General features: G+C 46.1%; 1 protein-coding gene across 2 annotated transcripts in view; it reads left to right on the top strand.

The window, feature by feature from the left end:
• Window positions 1–791: 791 nt before the first annotated feature.
• The window catches only part of LOC129822331 (endothelin-converting enzyme-like 1), a 31,748-nt gene continuing 15,526 nt past the window's right edge, over window positions 792–17,013 (top strand). The window contains exons 1-5 of one of the 2 annotated variants that reach the window (XM_055880539.1): window positions 792–1,971; window positions 13,313–14,524; window positions 14,795–14,863; window positions 15,063–15,173; window positions 15,307–15,399. In XM_055880539.1, coding sequence (XP_055736514.1) covers window positions 13,664–14,524; window positions 14,795–14,863; window positions 15,063–15,173; window positions 15,307–15,399 — 1,134 coding nt within the window. In that variant the 5' untranslated portion in view covers window positions 792–1,971; window positions 13,313–13,663. The remainder of the gene's footprint in view (window positions 1,972–13,312; window positions 14,525–14,794; window positions 14,864–15,062; window positions 15,174–15,306; window positions 15,400–17,013) is intronic. The other variant, XM_055880540.1, reaches the window with a different exon arrangement.

The following is a 17,013-nucleotide window of genomic DNA, read 5'->3' as shown; positions in this document are numbered from 1 at the left end:
CTTTCCTACAGCTGAGAGGCAGATCCTGTTGGTTGGTGATCCTGCCGGCTATCTACTTCACTTCCTATTAAGTCCACATTGGTCCCGTGTGGCTCAGTTGGTAGAGCATGGTGCTTGCAACGCCAGGGTTGTGGGTTCATTCCCCACGGGGGGACCAGGGTTCAATTCCCATGGGGGGACCAGGATGAATATGTATGAACTTTCCAATTTGTAAGTCGCTCTGGATAAGAGCGTCTGCTAAATGACGTAAATGTAAATTAGTCTGGCTGAGTCAGGGGGATCATGGGGCAGCAGGGCGGAGGCAGGGTCAGATGCTGCTGAGTGAACAGACACAGAAAACACATCTTTTCTCCTCAACCTTTTGGCCCTCTTTCTCATGTTAAATCACCTGCCTTTAATCCCACTATCACCCCTCTCCCCCAAACCATAGAGATGTTGTTTCTAATTATTCACATCATTCTAAACTGGAAACAGACTTTAGCTTTGAAATATCGAAACTCTTCACGTTGGATGTAATTTTCCATTTTAATTTGTTTTAATTACATTCTGTTCTATTTACATGTATGGCAATTAGGCAACATTTGCAAAGGGCCCTGGACCTGAATGAACCAGTAGCCTACTTAATTCATATTTTTAGAAGCTCAAACACAGACTCAAAGTTATGGCTCAAAAACTCTTCGATGTTTGTCCTGAAATGGTTGTATGGGTGAGGTTAACACGGTGTGGGTTTCCTCCTTCGTGGCACTGGCGGCAGGTGCACCGTAATTAAACTCTGATGAATAAAAGTCCCAGGGTACCCGCGCGCGCCACTCATCCGAAAGCCCCTCGTCAAAAACACTAATCGATCGTGGCTCATCTGTTTTCATCCCCCCCCTTTATAATGATAATGACTGTAGGCTAGGTGTCGCAGTGTAATTTCGCGGAGTGCTTAGTCCCCTTGGACGTTACACCTGAGCGAGCAGACAGGTCGGTCTATGATCTATGGTGGACCGACCGACCTGTACAGTGTCTGCTGCTTCTCACCTGTGTTTACCTTTAAGTTTCCCTCAGAGCTTAGGTTAGGCTACTGGCAGAAGCTTAGTAACACATAACGCTAATAATGTCTCCAAACTGACGGTGTGTTTAAAGTGAAAACTGTCGAGATACGGCTATAGATAATGTGGACTCAAGCAATTTGACACAGACCCACAGACGTCACCCCATTTGAAATGTTTTCCTTTTCTTTGGGTAAGGGCTCATGGTCAGCAAAGGGTTAGTATATCCAGTCACCGGGAGGCATGGAGAGCAACGAAACTGTGTTTGATTTATTTTGTCCATCTGTTGACATCTTTACAACTTTTTTGGTCAGTCTATAGTGTCAACATTGGGCGCAACAGCATGGTTTCCCGCCGCCTCTTATTCTGGTCAACGCCCTATGAGATAAGGTGTAATGAAATGGGCAGTTATTTAACTGATTTGCATAGTAACTTTAAATTGAATGTTTGCATTATGTGTGGCTCTATGGGCTTGGATTAGGTTTCTCAACAGTTTAATAACCTCTTAAACTGACTTTTGATAATAATGTAGACTATTTCATTATGTTTAGGCTATAGCCTTGTGCGTATGTTATATTTGATGAGAAAAATCAAATGGCAGAATTGAAGACAGGCTACTCACTTATTCTCAACCGTGGTTGCGGTAGGCTAAATCTTCCATCTGTCTCTCCCTCTCCTAACTCCTCTCTCTCCCTGTCTGTCAACATGCGCTCTCTCTCACACACTCACACACGAAGTCTCGCATTTTTGGATTTGCGTTTCATGCTGGGGGGTCAGCTGCAGCAGCCGAGCCGCAGTGAGTGGCATGTTCCAGCGTCTAGCCCTCTGACTAGCTGCGGTATGTACATGCATGGACAGGACACGATCCGAACTACTGTCGCAGACCAGACTTACATCTAAAGCGCATGGACAGACTCTGAACACTGACTTCGTGCAGGTAAGTGTGTGTGTAGCCATTCTAAGTTTATATCGTGGCATGCCTGTCTAATTCCAAGCAGTTAAATGTGTTTGCAACAGCACTGACGTTAAGTTAATATTGTTTTACATCGCTTTTATAGCCACTAGCAGAGAGTAGAATGTTAATGTGTTATTTCTGGATGCTCTGTTTGATGAATGTGTTCTATAGCCCCTGTATGTAAAACGTGGAGCAGTGTTCTGGTTTCTCCAGTGGGACCAACGCAATACCACATCCCAAATGAGTTTATGTGTGAACGTTTAGTATGAAAGTTATGAAGATGGACATTGATAATTTTGCCTTCAGTTGTCAAAGTTATGTCAGAATAAGATTAGGAGGCTATTACATGGGTTTTCACGCGCCATGAATTTTCCATAGACAAAGTTAGATTTTAAATAAGACTTTCGTCGGTTCGTTTACAAATTGAATGTGACACTCAGTAAAACAGAGATATCTCCGTTCATCTGCCTCTTTCTCACTGTCGTAGCTCCGCCGCTTATCCTTGTATCCATTTCAGTGGCTCGGATGATATCGAGTGGCCATGGCGAGCGAATTGACTGAGTGTGTAGGGCCTCGATGTGGTCACCCAAGCCGGGTTAATTGAATTAGCATCCTGGTGGCTGATGACAGGTGAGAAAGGAAGAGACCCGGGATGCCCTCGAGGGTCTGGGGTGAACAGCGGTCCAGCTAGTGGTTAAACGATCCCTCGGGAACGCGCGTGTGTGTTTATGTCACACAATAGTGCAAGTGGCTGTGTGTAAGAGAGACACGAAAAGTGTAAATTCTTGTCAGAAATATTTCTGTTTCAGGTTACTTTTGGTCCTTATGCAACAGTGTTCTCTAAAACTATTTCACACTATAGCGTGTCTGTAGCCCTACACACCATCACTACGGCTCTCTGCTGTGTGCGCAGCCTCTGGCAGGCGGTGATAAGAGTTGGTGGGAACCAGCCTGCTCAGAAACTCCAGTACTGCTGAATGTGATCCGTCAGGGTCCGTGACCACTTTGATTAGAGGGAAATAAACCTATTTACAGTATGGCGCCGTCCTGGGTCTCCAAGCCCGGATGGATGCGTGTACATGGCAGGCTGCGGGAAAGCCAGAGACGCGTGATTCCTCCCCTGCTCCCCATTCTATACGATAACCTATTGTGAAATTAATTGGATCACAATAGCATTGATCTTAACCTGACCCCTCTGGCGTCGTGCTCTTCCGTCCATTGATCGTATTTAGGATTTATGAAGGGTGGTTAGCGACCCAGGACATGCTCTGGACAAGATGGGTGTAGTGGGCCTGTGTGCTTAAGAGCTTTTCTTGTGTGCAACGTTTGTTTTATTTGTGTGTGTGCGTGTGTGTCTCTCTGTGTGTGCCTAGAGTAGTTTGAACTGAACTGTGTCCTAAGTGCTATCTATGTTCTCTGTTTGAGAGGTGATATATGAGAAGAGCTTGACAACTGGTGGGGTACTATGCATCATCCTGAGTGTATTCATGATGCATTTAGGCTGTGTGTGTGCACACGTGCAATATGTGTATGAGAATGTGTGTATGGACTGTGCAGGACAGAGCAGCATTAATATCACTCTCAGACATTAGACCTATCATGTCTGGTAAACAGCCATTCATCAGCTTCTCTTCTCATAGTGATGCCAATCAGATCCAATCCATTAGCCACACAGTTTGGGCAATACAATTGTATGTCTGTCCACTGCAAGAAGACTCCGTTAGTGTGTGTGTTATGATTCTGTAATTGTTTTCAGGATATATTGGATGTTAGTGTGTATGTCCCTCTCCATGCACGAGGCTATCCTACCAATTTGTGCCTATGTGTGTATGTTGATATGAGATACAGCATTCGGTGAGTATATGTATGGTCCATCAAGAGTGAATATCAGTGTTTATAATACATTTTTGTGTGTGTGTGTGTGTGTGTGTGTGTGTGTGTGTGTGTGTGTGTGTGTGTGTGTGTGACAGAGGGGGAGAGTTGTGACTTGTGATGGATGATGGAGAGGATAGATAATGGCATCTTGTGAAGAAACACAATTCCCCCTTTTCCTCCCCCTTCATTTCATCTTTCATCCCGGCCCCTCCCCCCCCACTCCCCTTTATAGTCAACCCTTTTCTCTTCCTCTTTTACCCTTCCACAAAAAGAGCATCAAACATGTTCTACCTCACTACCTCTCTTCCCCCTTTCCCATTGTTCAAAAACGGGTTGAGTCAAAGTTGTTTCCACATCATTTCAACCCAAAAATCTATATTATGATGTTGAATCTATTTAGAAAACTCATTGGATTTGCAAAAAGTCATCAACGTCAGGACTTTAGGTTTTTAATCCAATGACATGCTGACATTTTTGGTTAATTTCACATTGTATTTACGATAGTTGACAACTCTATCAAATGTAAATCAAAACTAGATGTTGAACTGACGTCTGTGCCCAGTGTGTTCTCTCCTCACACACTGAGAAACAACTCTGCCTCTACCACTCTTACTCCTCCTCTCCTCCTCTTCTGCTCTCCCTCTCTATAGTTCCTGTACTGGCTAAAGTTGAGCAGGTGTGAATAGCAATGTTGATTTGCAGTCTGGTATCTCATCAGTGGGAGGCAGGTCATCAATGTGATTGTGTCTGTGTCCCTACTGTCTCTCCCTCCGCACAAACATCATCTTCCTCTCTTCCTCCTCTCCTGTTCCAGATGACGTGAACCACAATTATAGTTAGATTCATTTATATACAGACATGCTCAAATTCAGATTCCACACACACATACGCTGAGACAAATAATGTTGTTTTAAAAAAAAGCTATATATCCACCTCAAACTCAGATAAATAAGTAGTACTGCTAGGTTTTTGTAACAAATAACTACACTTTCAATAAGAAATGTACAAATTATACATTTGTATTATCAATATTTAAAATTATAATTTAAAATTATAATTCAATTGAGTAATATGAGATCTATATGTAAAACATTTGCATTTTACATTTGTCATTTAGTAGATGTTCTTATCCAGACTGACTTACAGTAAATGTGTTCATAAGATATGTGAGACCACCACATATAACAATCAAATATACAGTTTGCCCCCCCCCCTCAAAAAAAACATTTTCATACACATCTAAAATCTATGAATGAAAAATCTGAGAACAATAATAATTTACACACACATGAAGGTACCCATAAGCAATAATTTCTGATGAAAAAACACAATGTGGAAAAAGTGTGGATATATCATTTTAGAAATAAACTCTTTAATAATTAACTGTAGGTAAGACAATCACAAGTTACTGATGGCTGCCAAGTCTAACTTCAAGGGACCCACATCTCACTGGGTTCAGTTGGTAGACAACTAACAGCCAAACAAACACAGAGCAAGATGCTCACGCACCCTGGCCTCAACACGCACCCTGGCCTCAACACGCACCCTGGCCTCAACACGCACCCTGGCCTCAACACGCACCCTGGCCTCAGCACGCACCCTGGCCTCAACACGCACCCTGGCCTCAACACGCACCCTGGCCTCAACACGCACCCTGGCCTCAACACGCACCCTGGCCTCAACACGCACCCTGGCCTCAACACGCACCCTGGCCTCAACACGCACCCTGGCCTCAGCACGCAACCTGGCCTCAGCACGCACCCTGGCCTCAACACGCACCCTGGCCTCAGCACGCACCCTGGCCTCAGCACGCACCCTGGCCTCAGCACGCACCCTGGCCTCAGCACGCACCCTGGCCTCAGCACGCACCCTGGCCTCAGCACGCACCCTGGCCTCAGCACGCACCCTGGCCTCAGCACGCACCCTGGCCTCAGCACGCACCCTGGCCTCAGCACGCACCCTGGCCTCAACACGCACCCTGGCCTCAACACGCACCCTGGCCTCAACACGCAACCTGGCCTCAACACGCACCCTGGCCTCAACACGCACCCTGGCCTCAACACGCACCCTGGCCTCAACACGCACCCTGGCCTCAACACGCACCCTGGCCTCAACACGCACCCTGGCCTCAACACGCACCCTGGCCTCAACACGCAACCTGGCCTCAACACGCACCCTGGCCTCCTATATCTATCCTACCCTGCCTTTCTAGTCTTCGAAAGCCAAGTTAACAAACAGATCACCGACCATTTCAAATCCCACCGTATCTTCTCCGCAATGCAATCTGGTTTCCGAGCTGGCCATGGGTGTACCTCAGCCACGCTCAAGGTCCTAAATGACATCATAACCGCCATCGATAAGAGACAATACTGTGCAGCTGTATTCATCGACCTGGCCAAGGCTTTCGACTCTGTCAACCACCACATTCTTATCGGCAGAGTCAACATCCTTGGCTTCTCAAATGACTGCCTCGCCTGGTTCACCAACTACTTCTCTGATAGAGTTCAGTGTGTCATATCGGAGGGCCTGTTGTCCGGACCTCTGGCAGTCTCTATGGGGGTGCCACAGGGTTCAATCGTTGGGCCGACTCTTTTCTCTGTATACATCAATGATGTCGCTCTTGCTGCTGGTGATTCTCTGATCCACCTCTACGCAGACAACACCATTCTGTATACTTCTGGCTGTTCTTTGGACACTGTGTTAAAAAAAACCTCCAGGCGAGCTTCAATGCCATACAACACTCCTTCTGTGGCCTCCAACTGCTCTTAAATGCAAGTAAAACTAAATGCATGGTCTTCAAACGATCGCTGCCCACACCTATCCACCCGTCCAGCATCACTACTCTGGACGGTTCTGACTTAGAATATGTGGACAACTACAAATACCTAGGTGTCGGGTTAGACTGTAAACTCTCCTTCCAGACTCACATTAAGCATTTCCAATCCAAAACTAAATCTAGAATCGGCTTCCTATTTCGCAGCAAAGCATCCTTCACTCATGCTGCCAAACATACCCTAGTAAAACTGACTATCTTACCGATCCTTGACTTCGGCGATGTCATTTATAAAATAGCCTCCAACACTCTACTCAGCAAATTGGATGCAGTCTATCACAGTGCCATCCGTTTTGTCACAAAAGCTCCATATTTATATTTTCTTTATTTTTTATTTCACCTTTATTTAACCAGGTAGGCTAGTTGAGAACAAGTTCTCATTTGCAACTGCGACCTGGCCAAGATAAAGCATAGCAGTGTGAACAGACAACAACACAGAGTTACACATGGAGTAAACAATAAACAAGTCAATAACATGGTAGGAAAAAGAGAATCTGTATGCTCTCGTTTGCTGGCCCTCGCTTCATATCCGTCACCAAACCCACTGGCTCCAGGTCATCTATAAGTCATTGCTTGGTAAAGCCCCGCCTTATCTCAGCTCACTGGTCACCCTAGCAGGACCAATCTGTAGCACGAGCTCCAGCAGGTATATTTCACTGGTCACCCCCAAAGCCAATTCCTCCTTCGGCCACCTTTCCTTCCAGTTCTCTGCTGCCAATGACTGGAACGAACTGCAAAAATCACTGAAGCTGGAGACTCATATCTCCCTCACTAGCTTTAAGCACCAGCTGTCAGAGCAGCTCACAGATCACTGCAGCTGTACATAGCCAATCTGTTAATAGCCCATCCAACTACCTCATCACCATATTGTTAATTATTTTATTTATTTTTCTCCTTTGCACCCCAGTACCGCTACTTGCACACTCATCTTCTGCACATCTATCATCCCAGTGATTAATTTGCCATACTGTAATAATTTCTCCACTATGGCCTATTTATTGCCTCACCCCCCTTATCCTACCTCATTTGCACACACTGTACAGTCGTGGCCAAACGTTTTGAGAATGACACAAATATTAATTTCCACAAAGTTTGCTGCTTCAGTGTCTTTAGATATTTTTGTCAGATGTTACTATGGAATACTGAAGTATAATTACAAGCATTTCATAAGTGTCAAAGGTTTTTATTAACAATTACATGAAGTTGATGCAAAGAAGGGTGTTGGCCCTTCTTTTTCAAGACCTCTAAAATGGCGCCAGAAGAAATGGCAGCAGTTTTACAGGTGCCCAATCAATTGTGCTATTATGTGTTTTTTTTTCTTATTTTGTACATAATGTTTCTGCAACCGTATCTTACGGCAGAAAAGAGCTTCTGGATATCAGGACAGCGATCACTCACCTCGGATTAGACAAAGATTTTTTAACAACAAGCAAGACTCACATGATTTTCTCCAAATACCCAGCAGGGTCGACATCCCAGTTATTCGCAAGAGGAAGCGATGCAGGCACAGAGGACGAAGAGCCGGATGCCTGGTCAGGACCAGGCGAAGGCGACTGGGAAAGCTGCCGTTACCGCCAATATTACTCGCCAATGTGCAATCATTGGACAATAAATTAGACGAGGTACGATCACGAATATCCTACCAACAGGACATCAAAAACTGTAATATCCTATGTTTCACAGAATCGTGGCTGAATGACGACATGGATATTCAGCTAGCGGGATATACCCCTGCACCGGCAGGATAGAACAGCACACTCCGGTAAGACGAGGGGGGACGGTCTGTGCATATTTGTAAACAACAGCTGGTGCACGAAATCTAAGGAAGTTTCGAGATTTTGCTCGCCTGAAGTAGAGTATATTGTGATAAATTGCAGGCCACACTACTTGTCTAGAGAGTTCTCAGCTATACTTTTCATGGCTTTTGATTTACCACCACAAACAGATGCTGGCACTAAGACCGCAGTCAGTCAGCTGTATAAGGAAATAAGCTAACAGGAAACCACTCACCCAGAGGTGGCGCTCCTAGTGGCCGGAGACTTTATTGCAGGGAAACTTAAATCAGTTCTACCAAATCTCTATCAACATGTTAAATGTGCAACCAAAGGGCAAAAAATTATAGATCACCTGTACTCCACACACAGAGACGTGCACAAGCTCTCCCTCGCCCTCCATTTGGTAAATCAGACCACAACTCTATCCTCCTGATTCCTGCTTACAAGCAAAAATTAAAGCAGGAAGCACCAGTGACTCAGCCTATAAAAAAGGGGTCAGATGAACCGGATGTTAAACTACAGGACTTTTTTGCTATCACAGACTGGAACATGTTCCGGGATTCTTCCGATGACATTGAGGAATACATCACATCAGTCACTGGCTTTATTAATAAGTGCATCGAGGACGTCGTCCCCACAGTGACTGTACGTACATACCACAACCAGAAGCCATGGATTACAGGCAACATTCGCACTGAGCTAAAGGGTAGAGCTGCCGCTTTCAAGGTGTGGGACTCTAACCCAGAAACGTACAAGAAATCCTGCTATGCCCTGCGACGAACCATCAAACAGGCAAAGTGTCAATACAGGGCTAAGATTGAATCATACTACACCGGCTCCGACGCTCGTCGGATGTGGCGGGGCTTGCAAACTATTACAGACTACAAAGGGAAGCACAGCCGCGAGCTGCCCAGTGACACGAGCCTACCAGAGGAGCTAAATCACTTCTATGGTCGCTTCGAGGCAAAAAACACTGAGGCATGCATGAGAGCATCAGATATTCAGGATGACTGTGTGATCACGCTCTCCTTAGCCGATGTGAGTAAGACCTTTAAACAGGTCAACATACACAAGGCTGTGGGGCCAGACAGATTACCAGGACGTGTGCTCCGGGCATGTGCTGACCAACTGGCAGGTGTCTTCACTGACATTTTCAACATGTCCCTGATTGAGTCTAATACCAACATGTTTCAAGCAGACCACCATAGTCCCTTTGCCCAAGAACACAAAGGCAACCTGCCTAAATTACTACAGACCCATAGCACTCAAGTCCGTAGCCATGAAGTTCTTTGGAAGCCTGGTAATGGCTTACATCAACACCATTATCCCAGAAACCCTAGACCCACTCCAATTTGCATACCGCCCAAACAGATCCACAGATGATGCAATCTCTATTGCACTCCACACTGCCCTTTCCCGCCTGGACAAAAGGAACACCTATGTGAGAATGCTATTCATTGACTACAGCTCAGCGTTCAACACCATAGTACCCTCAAAGTTCATCACTAATCTAAGGAACCTGGGACTAAACACCTCCCTCTGCAACTGGATCCTGGACTTCCTGACGAGCCGCCCCAGGTGGTGAGGGTAGGTAGCAACACATCTGCCACGCTTATCCTCAACACTGGAGCTCCCCAGGGGTGAGTGCTCAGTCCCCTCCTGTACTCCCTGTTCACCCACAACTGCATGGCCAGGCATAACTCCAACACCATCATTAAGTTTGCTGATGACATAACAGTAGTAGGCCTGAGAGCATCCTGACCGGTTGCATCACTGCCTGGTACGGCAATTGCTCGGCCTCAGACCGCAAGGCACTTCAGAGGGTAGTGCATACGGCCCAGTACATCACCAGGGCAAAGCTGCCTGCCATCCAGGACCTCTACACCAGGCGTTGTCAGAGGAAGGTCCTAAAAAATGTAAAATACCCCAGTCATAGATTGTTCTCTCTACTACCGCATGGCAAGCGGTACCGGAGTGCCAAGTCTAGGACAAAAAGGCTTCTCAACAGTTTTTACTCCCAAGCCATAAGACTCCTGAACAGGTAACCAAATTGTTACCCGGACTATTTGCATTGTGTGCCCCACCCAACCCCTCTTTTTCTCTGCACTACTCTCTGTTTGTCATATATGCATAGTCACTTTATTTATACATTCATGTACATACTACCTCAATTGGCCCGACCAACCAGTGCTCCCGCACATTGGCTAACCGGGCTATCTGCATTGTGTCCCACCACCCGCCAACCCCTCTTTTTACGCTACTGCTACTCTCTGTTCATCATATATGCATAGTCACCTTAATAACCATACCTACATGTACATACTACCTCAATAAGCCTGACTAACCGGTGTCTGTATATAGCCTTGCTACTGTTATTTTCAAATGTCCTTTTACTGTTGTTTTATTTCTTTACTTACCCACACACACACACCCACACACACACACACACACACACACACCTTTTTTTTCGCACTATTGGTTAGAGCCTGTAAGTAAGCATTTTACTGTAAGGTCTACACCTGTTGTATTCGGCGCACGTGACAAATAAACTTTGATTTGATCTCTGCAATCCGCCCTGGCATGCTGTCAACTAACTTCTGGGCCACATCCTGACTGATGGCAGCCCATTCTTGCATAATCAATGCTTGGACTTTGTCAGAATTTGTGGGTTTTTGTTTGTCCACCTGCCTCTTGATGATTGTTCTCAATGGGATTAAGGTCTGGGGAGTTTCCTGGCCATGGACCCAAAATATCGATGTTTTGTTCCCCGAGCCACTTAGTTATCACTTTTGCCTTATAGCAAGGTGCTCCATCATGCTGGAAAAGGCATTGTTCGTCACCAAACTGTTCCTGGATGGTTGGGAGAAGTTGCTCTCGGAGAATGTGTTGGTACCATTCTTTTTTCATGACTGTGTTCTTATGCAAAAATGTGAGTGAGCCCACTCTTTTGGCTGAGAAGAAACCCCACACATGAATGGTCTCAGGATGCTTTACTGTTGGCATGACACAGGACTGATGGTAGCGCTCACCTTGTCTTCTCCGGACAAACTTTTTTCCGGATGCCCCATACAATCGGAAAGGGGATTCATCAGAGAAAATGACTTTACCTCAGTCCTCAGCAGTCCAATCCCTGTACCTTTTGCAGAATATCAGTCTGTCCCTGATGTTTTTCCTGGAGAGAAGTGGCTTCTTTGCTGCCATTCTTGACACCAGGCTATCCTCCAAAAGTGTTCGCCTCACTGTGAATGCAGATGCACTCACACCTGCCTGCTGCCATTCCTGAGCAAGCTCTGTACTGGTGGTGCCCCGATCCCGCAGCCGAATCAACTTTAGGAGACGGTCCTGGCACTTGCTGGACTTTCTTGGGCGCCCTGAAGCCTTCTTCACAACAATTGAACTGCTCTCCTTGAAGTTCTTGACAATCCGATAAATGGTTGATTTAGATGCAATCTTACAGGCAGCAATATCCTTGCCTGTGAAGCCCTTTTTGTGCTAAGCAATGCTTTGCTTTATCTTGGCCAGGTCACAGTTGTAAATGAGAACTTGTTCTCAACTAGCCTACCTGGTTAAATAAAGGTGAAATAAAAAAAATACAAATAAAAACACGCACCCTGGCCTCAACACGCACCCTGGCTGCCCTCTTTCCAAATCTTTGATCTCTCCGCTCACTTTCCTGAGGCAAAACAAAGAAAGAGAGTGTCTGTGTGTGTGTTGTCTCACTCCACTATAGTGAAAAGCCAGTCTCAGACTGATCGAACTTCTGAAAGCTGGGATAGCGATCTTTGTGAATTGATACTCAATATCTCCTCTGAGAGTTTAAAACTTTGCCTCTGATGTCTTTAACAGCCTTTTCTTCTATTGCTAAGTGTCATGCTTGTGAATTTATCACCTGCTCTGTCTGTCTGTCTGTCTGTCTGTCTGTCTGTCTGTCTGTCTGTCTGTCTGTCTGTGTGTCTGTGTGTCTGTGTGTCTGTGTGTGTGTGTGTGTGTGTGTGTGCTCTCACAGTCTCACGTCAGAATTGGACGTTCATCCATGTTCCACAAATGTCAAATTTTGAGGTTGTTCCAAACGTCAGCATTCAAAGTGTTTAAGGTTGAGTTTAGGATATTAACTCATCATTATTAATGTTTGGCATTAACTCGGAATGGTTAAGGTTTGGGATAGACTTAAAACAAAAATATCAAAAACCACTTTAAATTCTAACTATAAATTCAAACTTGCAACCTTTGGAATCAGAGGCAGATGCTTATGTCTATCCACCATCCCCATCGCCCTAGCAAATCTGAAACCTACTTGAAGGTAACAGCATTCATTGTTACCCCTAGTGACCAGCTTCCACATCATCTCCTGATGTCCTCAGACATGGATGGACGTCGAATACTGACTTGTATCACGGGTGACCTGGCTGGTATATGTGTTTCCTCACAACCAGTCCTGCAGAATGTCTATTCCTGCCTGTCTAAATAACTCTTCCATACCATTTCCATCCCTCTTTCTTCCATCTCCCCCTTTTTCTGCATCTTTATCTACCCCTCTCCCCTCCCTCTGCACACTCCCCCATCCTCTCTCTCTCCATCTTCCTACCTCTCCCTCCCTTTCTCCTCCCCTACTCCCTATCGATCCATCCAAAGTCATGAGTCACAGAGCGAAATCATCTCCCTGATGGATGGGTGTCAGCAATCAATCCAAAGAACTTTATGAAAGAACGACAGACTGAAAGAGGAGCATCTCAAAAGAGACAGAACCCTTTGTCTTATCTCAGTGCTGTAATCATGGATTCCATCTTCTGTCTCATCCCCTCCCTCCCTTCCTCTTCCTCTCCTCCTTTTCTATTGACAGACAGGCTGAGGCTCCACTGGGGGAAAAGGAAGAGAGGAAGACAGGGCAAAAGGGAAAAAGAGACCAAGACCCAGAGATACACTGACAGAGAAACAGAGAGAGAGAGCCTCAGTGTTCCCTAACTCTGTAAAGGTAAGGGTAGCAGAGGAGACATACAAGAGGAAGTGTGTTCAGGAGAGCCCAGGGCATTTGGGCTGCGTTACCTCTTTAGCCCTCTAGTGGGTGCCCTCGCCCATATCAGGCCTGGAGGGACATGGCCATCTGAAAGACTCTTCTCTCTACCACCTTCCACCACTCCCTCTATCAGTCTCTTTTTTTTCAACAACGTAACTCTAATCAACTCTCATTGCCATGGAGAAGACATACTCCCTCACAGCCCACTACGATGAGTTCCAGGAGGTCAAGTATGGTGGTCGATATAGTAGCGGCACCCTTAGCAACGGCATGAGCCTGCACTTGGGCGGGAGCCTAGACCGAAATATTGGGCGTGGCCGAGGCAAAGGGGGCGGGGCCAGTGATCGGAGTCGGGACCTGAGTGGCATCAACAGCGGACAGAGACTTCCTCGTTGGAGTCGCAGGGAGATCTGCCTGCTCTCTGCTCTGGTGTTTGCTGTGGGGATGTGTGTCATCCTGGGCAGCATGCTGGCACTCAAATACATCTCCCTGGACTTCCAGCAAGAGGGGCACTGCAGACAGGACTGCCAGAAGAAACGCTCGTTAGTCCGCGCCGCACGCTTCATCCAGGCCAACATCGACCCCACCATCCAGCCCTGCCAGGATTTCTACAGCTTTGCCTGCGGCGGCTGGCTACAGCGCCATGGCATCCCAGAGGACAAGCTGAGCTACGGCATCATCACCGCCATCGGAGAGCACAACGAGGAGAAGCTACGACGCCTCCTGCTGGAGCCCGTGCACCGGCACACCGTGGACTCGGCTGAACGCAAGGTGAAAGAGTTCTACCGCTCCTGTGTGAACATCCAGGAGATTGACAAGCTGGGGTCGGGTCCCATGACGGAGGTGATTGACAGCTGTGGCGGGTGGGACCTGGTTGGAGTGCCCTCTGGTGGTGCGGGGTGGGAGAGCAGTACTGCCCCAGCCAGACCAGACTTTAACGAGCTGCTCTATAGGACCCAGGGGGTGTACAGCACTGCGGTCTTCTTCTCTCTGACTGTCAACGTGGACGATAAGAACTCCTCACGCAACGCTATCAGGGTAAGAGTGTCTCTGTCAGAGTGTCTCTCTGCGTGTGTGAACACCTTACTGTTTATCATCTTTATTTGACATTTTTTTATTTTACCTTTATTTAACTACGCAAGTCAGTTAAGAACAAATTCTTATTTTCAATGACGACCTAGGAACTGTGGGTTAACTGCCTGTTCAGGCAGATCTGACTGATATACCATCTGTTTACTTACATGTCTGTGTTGATTACACATGTCCATGTGTGTTCTCCTGACTGTGATCGTATGTGTGTATTTGTAGATTGATCAGGAGGGGCTCACACTGCCTGAGAGGACTCTGTACCTGGGGCAGGATGAGGACAGTGTGAAGGTAAAGGATTACTCCCTCCCTCTTTCTATCCACCACTCCATCTCTCCATCTGCTCATCTGTTCACTTATCGACCAATTCCTTTCTTCTCCATCCATCCACCTGTTTGTTCCTGTCATCTCTGTTCCCTTTGTTATCCTGTCTGCTCTGCCACATGTCACACTGCTGTCCATTGACCATTAATGATGATGTCATGGACAGATCCTGGCGGCTTACAAGGCCCTGATGGAGCGTCTGCTAAGCATGCTGGGGGCTCACAATGCCACTCAGAAGTCCAAAGAGATCCTACAGCTGGAAACACTCCTAGCCAACGTAAGTGTGTGTGTGTGTGTTTGGTGTGTGTTTGTGTGTGTGCATGTCTATATGTGTTTGTGTGTGTGTGTGTGTGTGTGCGTGCGTGTGTGTGTGTGTGTTCAGTTTTAATGTTTATTCCCCTCTGTTTCAGATTACTGTGTCTGAGTATGATGAACAGAGAAAGGACATCAACACTATGTACAACCGCATCACCCTGAGACAACTACAGCGCATCGCTCCTAGTGTGAGTACCACACACACACACACACATCTTTATATCTGTGTTGTGTGTGTGTCGGCAGAAGTGTGATGGATTAAGAGCTGATCTCCAGCAGAGCATTTTGAAGTGTGTGAAGTGTGTGTGTAAGGCGGGGGGCCATTCTACGCCCCGTGAACCTCTCATACTCACGCCTCCGTGGCTCAGCGAAGCTGTCCGCCTTCCGGGGATAGAAGGAGACCAACGGGGGGCTACGGAAGGAAGGAGAAAGAGGGTAGAGGAAGGGAGAGGACGGGATAAATAGGGGTCGACGGGGGACTACAGAAGGAGGACGGAGGGTGGGAAGAGGAGAACTGATGGGGGGGCATATGGAATGCATCTGGGGGAAAGAGGGACTGGGGGGGTGTAGAGAAATACGAGGAGAGGGGGGAAGACAGGAGGGGAGAACCGTAAGGTGACTTGGACAGCAGCAGGAAACTGATGGAGAATTCAGAGCTGCTCCATCACTTCTGATTGGAGAAGGGAGGGGAGTGAATGGGGGAATGGACATGGACAGAGAGAGAGATGAATGAAGTGAGCTTCACTAGCATCACTGATAAAACGAGAGAAAGAAACATGAGAGAAAAAGAAAGAAAGAATGAATGAATGAATGAATGAAAGAAATGCGAAAGAGATTACTAAAAAGGTGCAAATGGAGAGTGAGAGAGATTATTTTCCTGCTGTAGCAAAATGGTTTAAATTAAGATCCTACATCAAAACACATTCAGACAGACAGACATGGTCAAATAGGGGGATGTCAATTATGTTCATTCTGATTTATCCCTCTCCCTCTTTCACTCTCTCTTTTCTGCTATCCCACTATTGCCTGTTAATAGTAGTGGTACATTATGAGACCATTTGGGATTACAGGGATGCTGTATGCTCAGTAGTTAAAGAGGAACTTTGTGTTGTGGATGACCTAAGTTATGAGCAGTTTTTTTTTATGGCTTTACCTTCTTGTTATCCTCTATATATCTTTGATATTTTGGAGGCAGCATTTGCACTTTCCTTACTGGTACAATAAAGTTTTTTTGGAATCCCCCTTCCTTTCATCAGAGCAGGGTGACAACAATTCTGTTTTCTTATCTTGTTTTGTGGAAATTCCCACCAGGGACTCAAAGTCAATATTAAATTTACCATCTCCATCTCTTTATTCAAAGACTCAATCATGGGCACTCTTACTGAAAGTTTTTGCCAATTTGCGTGATGTATTGTTGTCTACCTTCTTGCCCTTTGTGTAGTTGTCTGTCCCCAATAATGTTTGTACCATGTTTTGTGCTGCCATGTTGTGTTGCTACTGTACCATGTTGTTGTCATGTTGTGTTGCTACCATGGTGCATTGTCATGTGTTGCTGCCATGCTATGTTGTTGTCTTAGGTCTCTCTTTATGTAGTGTTGTGGTGTTTCTCTTGTTGTGATGTGTGTTTTGTTCTATATTAAAAAAATGTAATCCCAGCCCCCATCCCCGCAGGAGGCCTTTTGCCTTTTGGAAGGCCGTCATTGTAAATAAGAATTTATTCTTAACTGACTTGCCTAGTTAAATTGAATACAATAATTTTTTATCAGCAAGCTGGAGAGGTTCCAACAAACTTAATGAAACCA

Source organism: Salvelinus fontinalis, chromosome 24 (assembly GCF_029448725.1).
Source record: "Salvelinus fontinalis isolate EN_2023a chromosome 24, ASM2944872v1, whole genome shotgun sequence".
Taxonomy (NCBI): Eukaryota; Metazoa; Chordata; class Actinopteri; order Salmoniformes; family Salmonidae; genus Salvelinus; species Salvelinus fontinalis.
The sequence above is the reverse complement of the archived record's forward strand: the minus strand, read 5'-3'. Positions and strand labels throughout refer to the sequence as shown.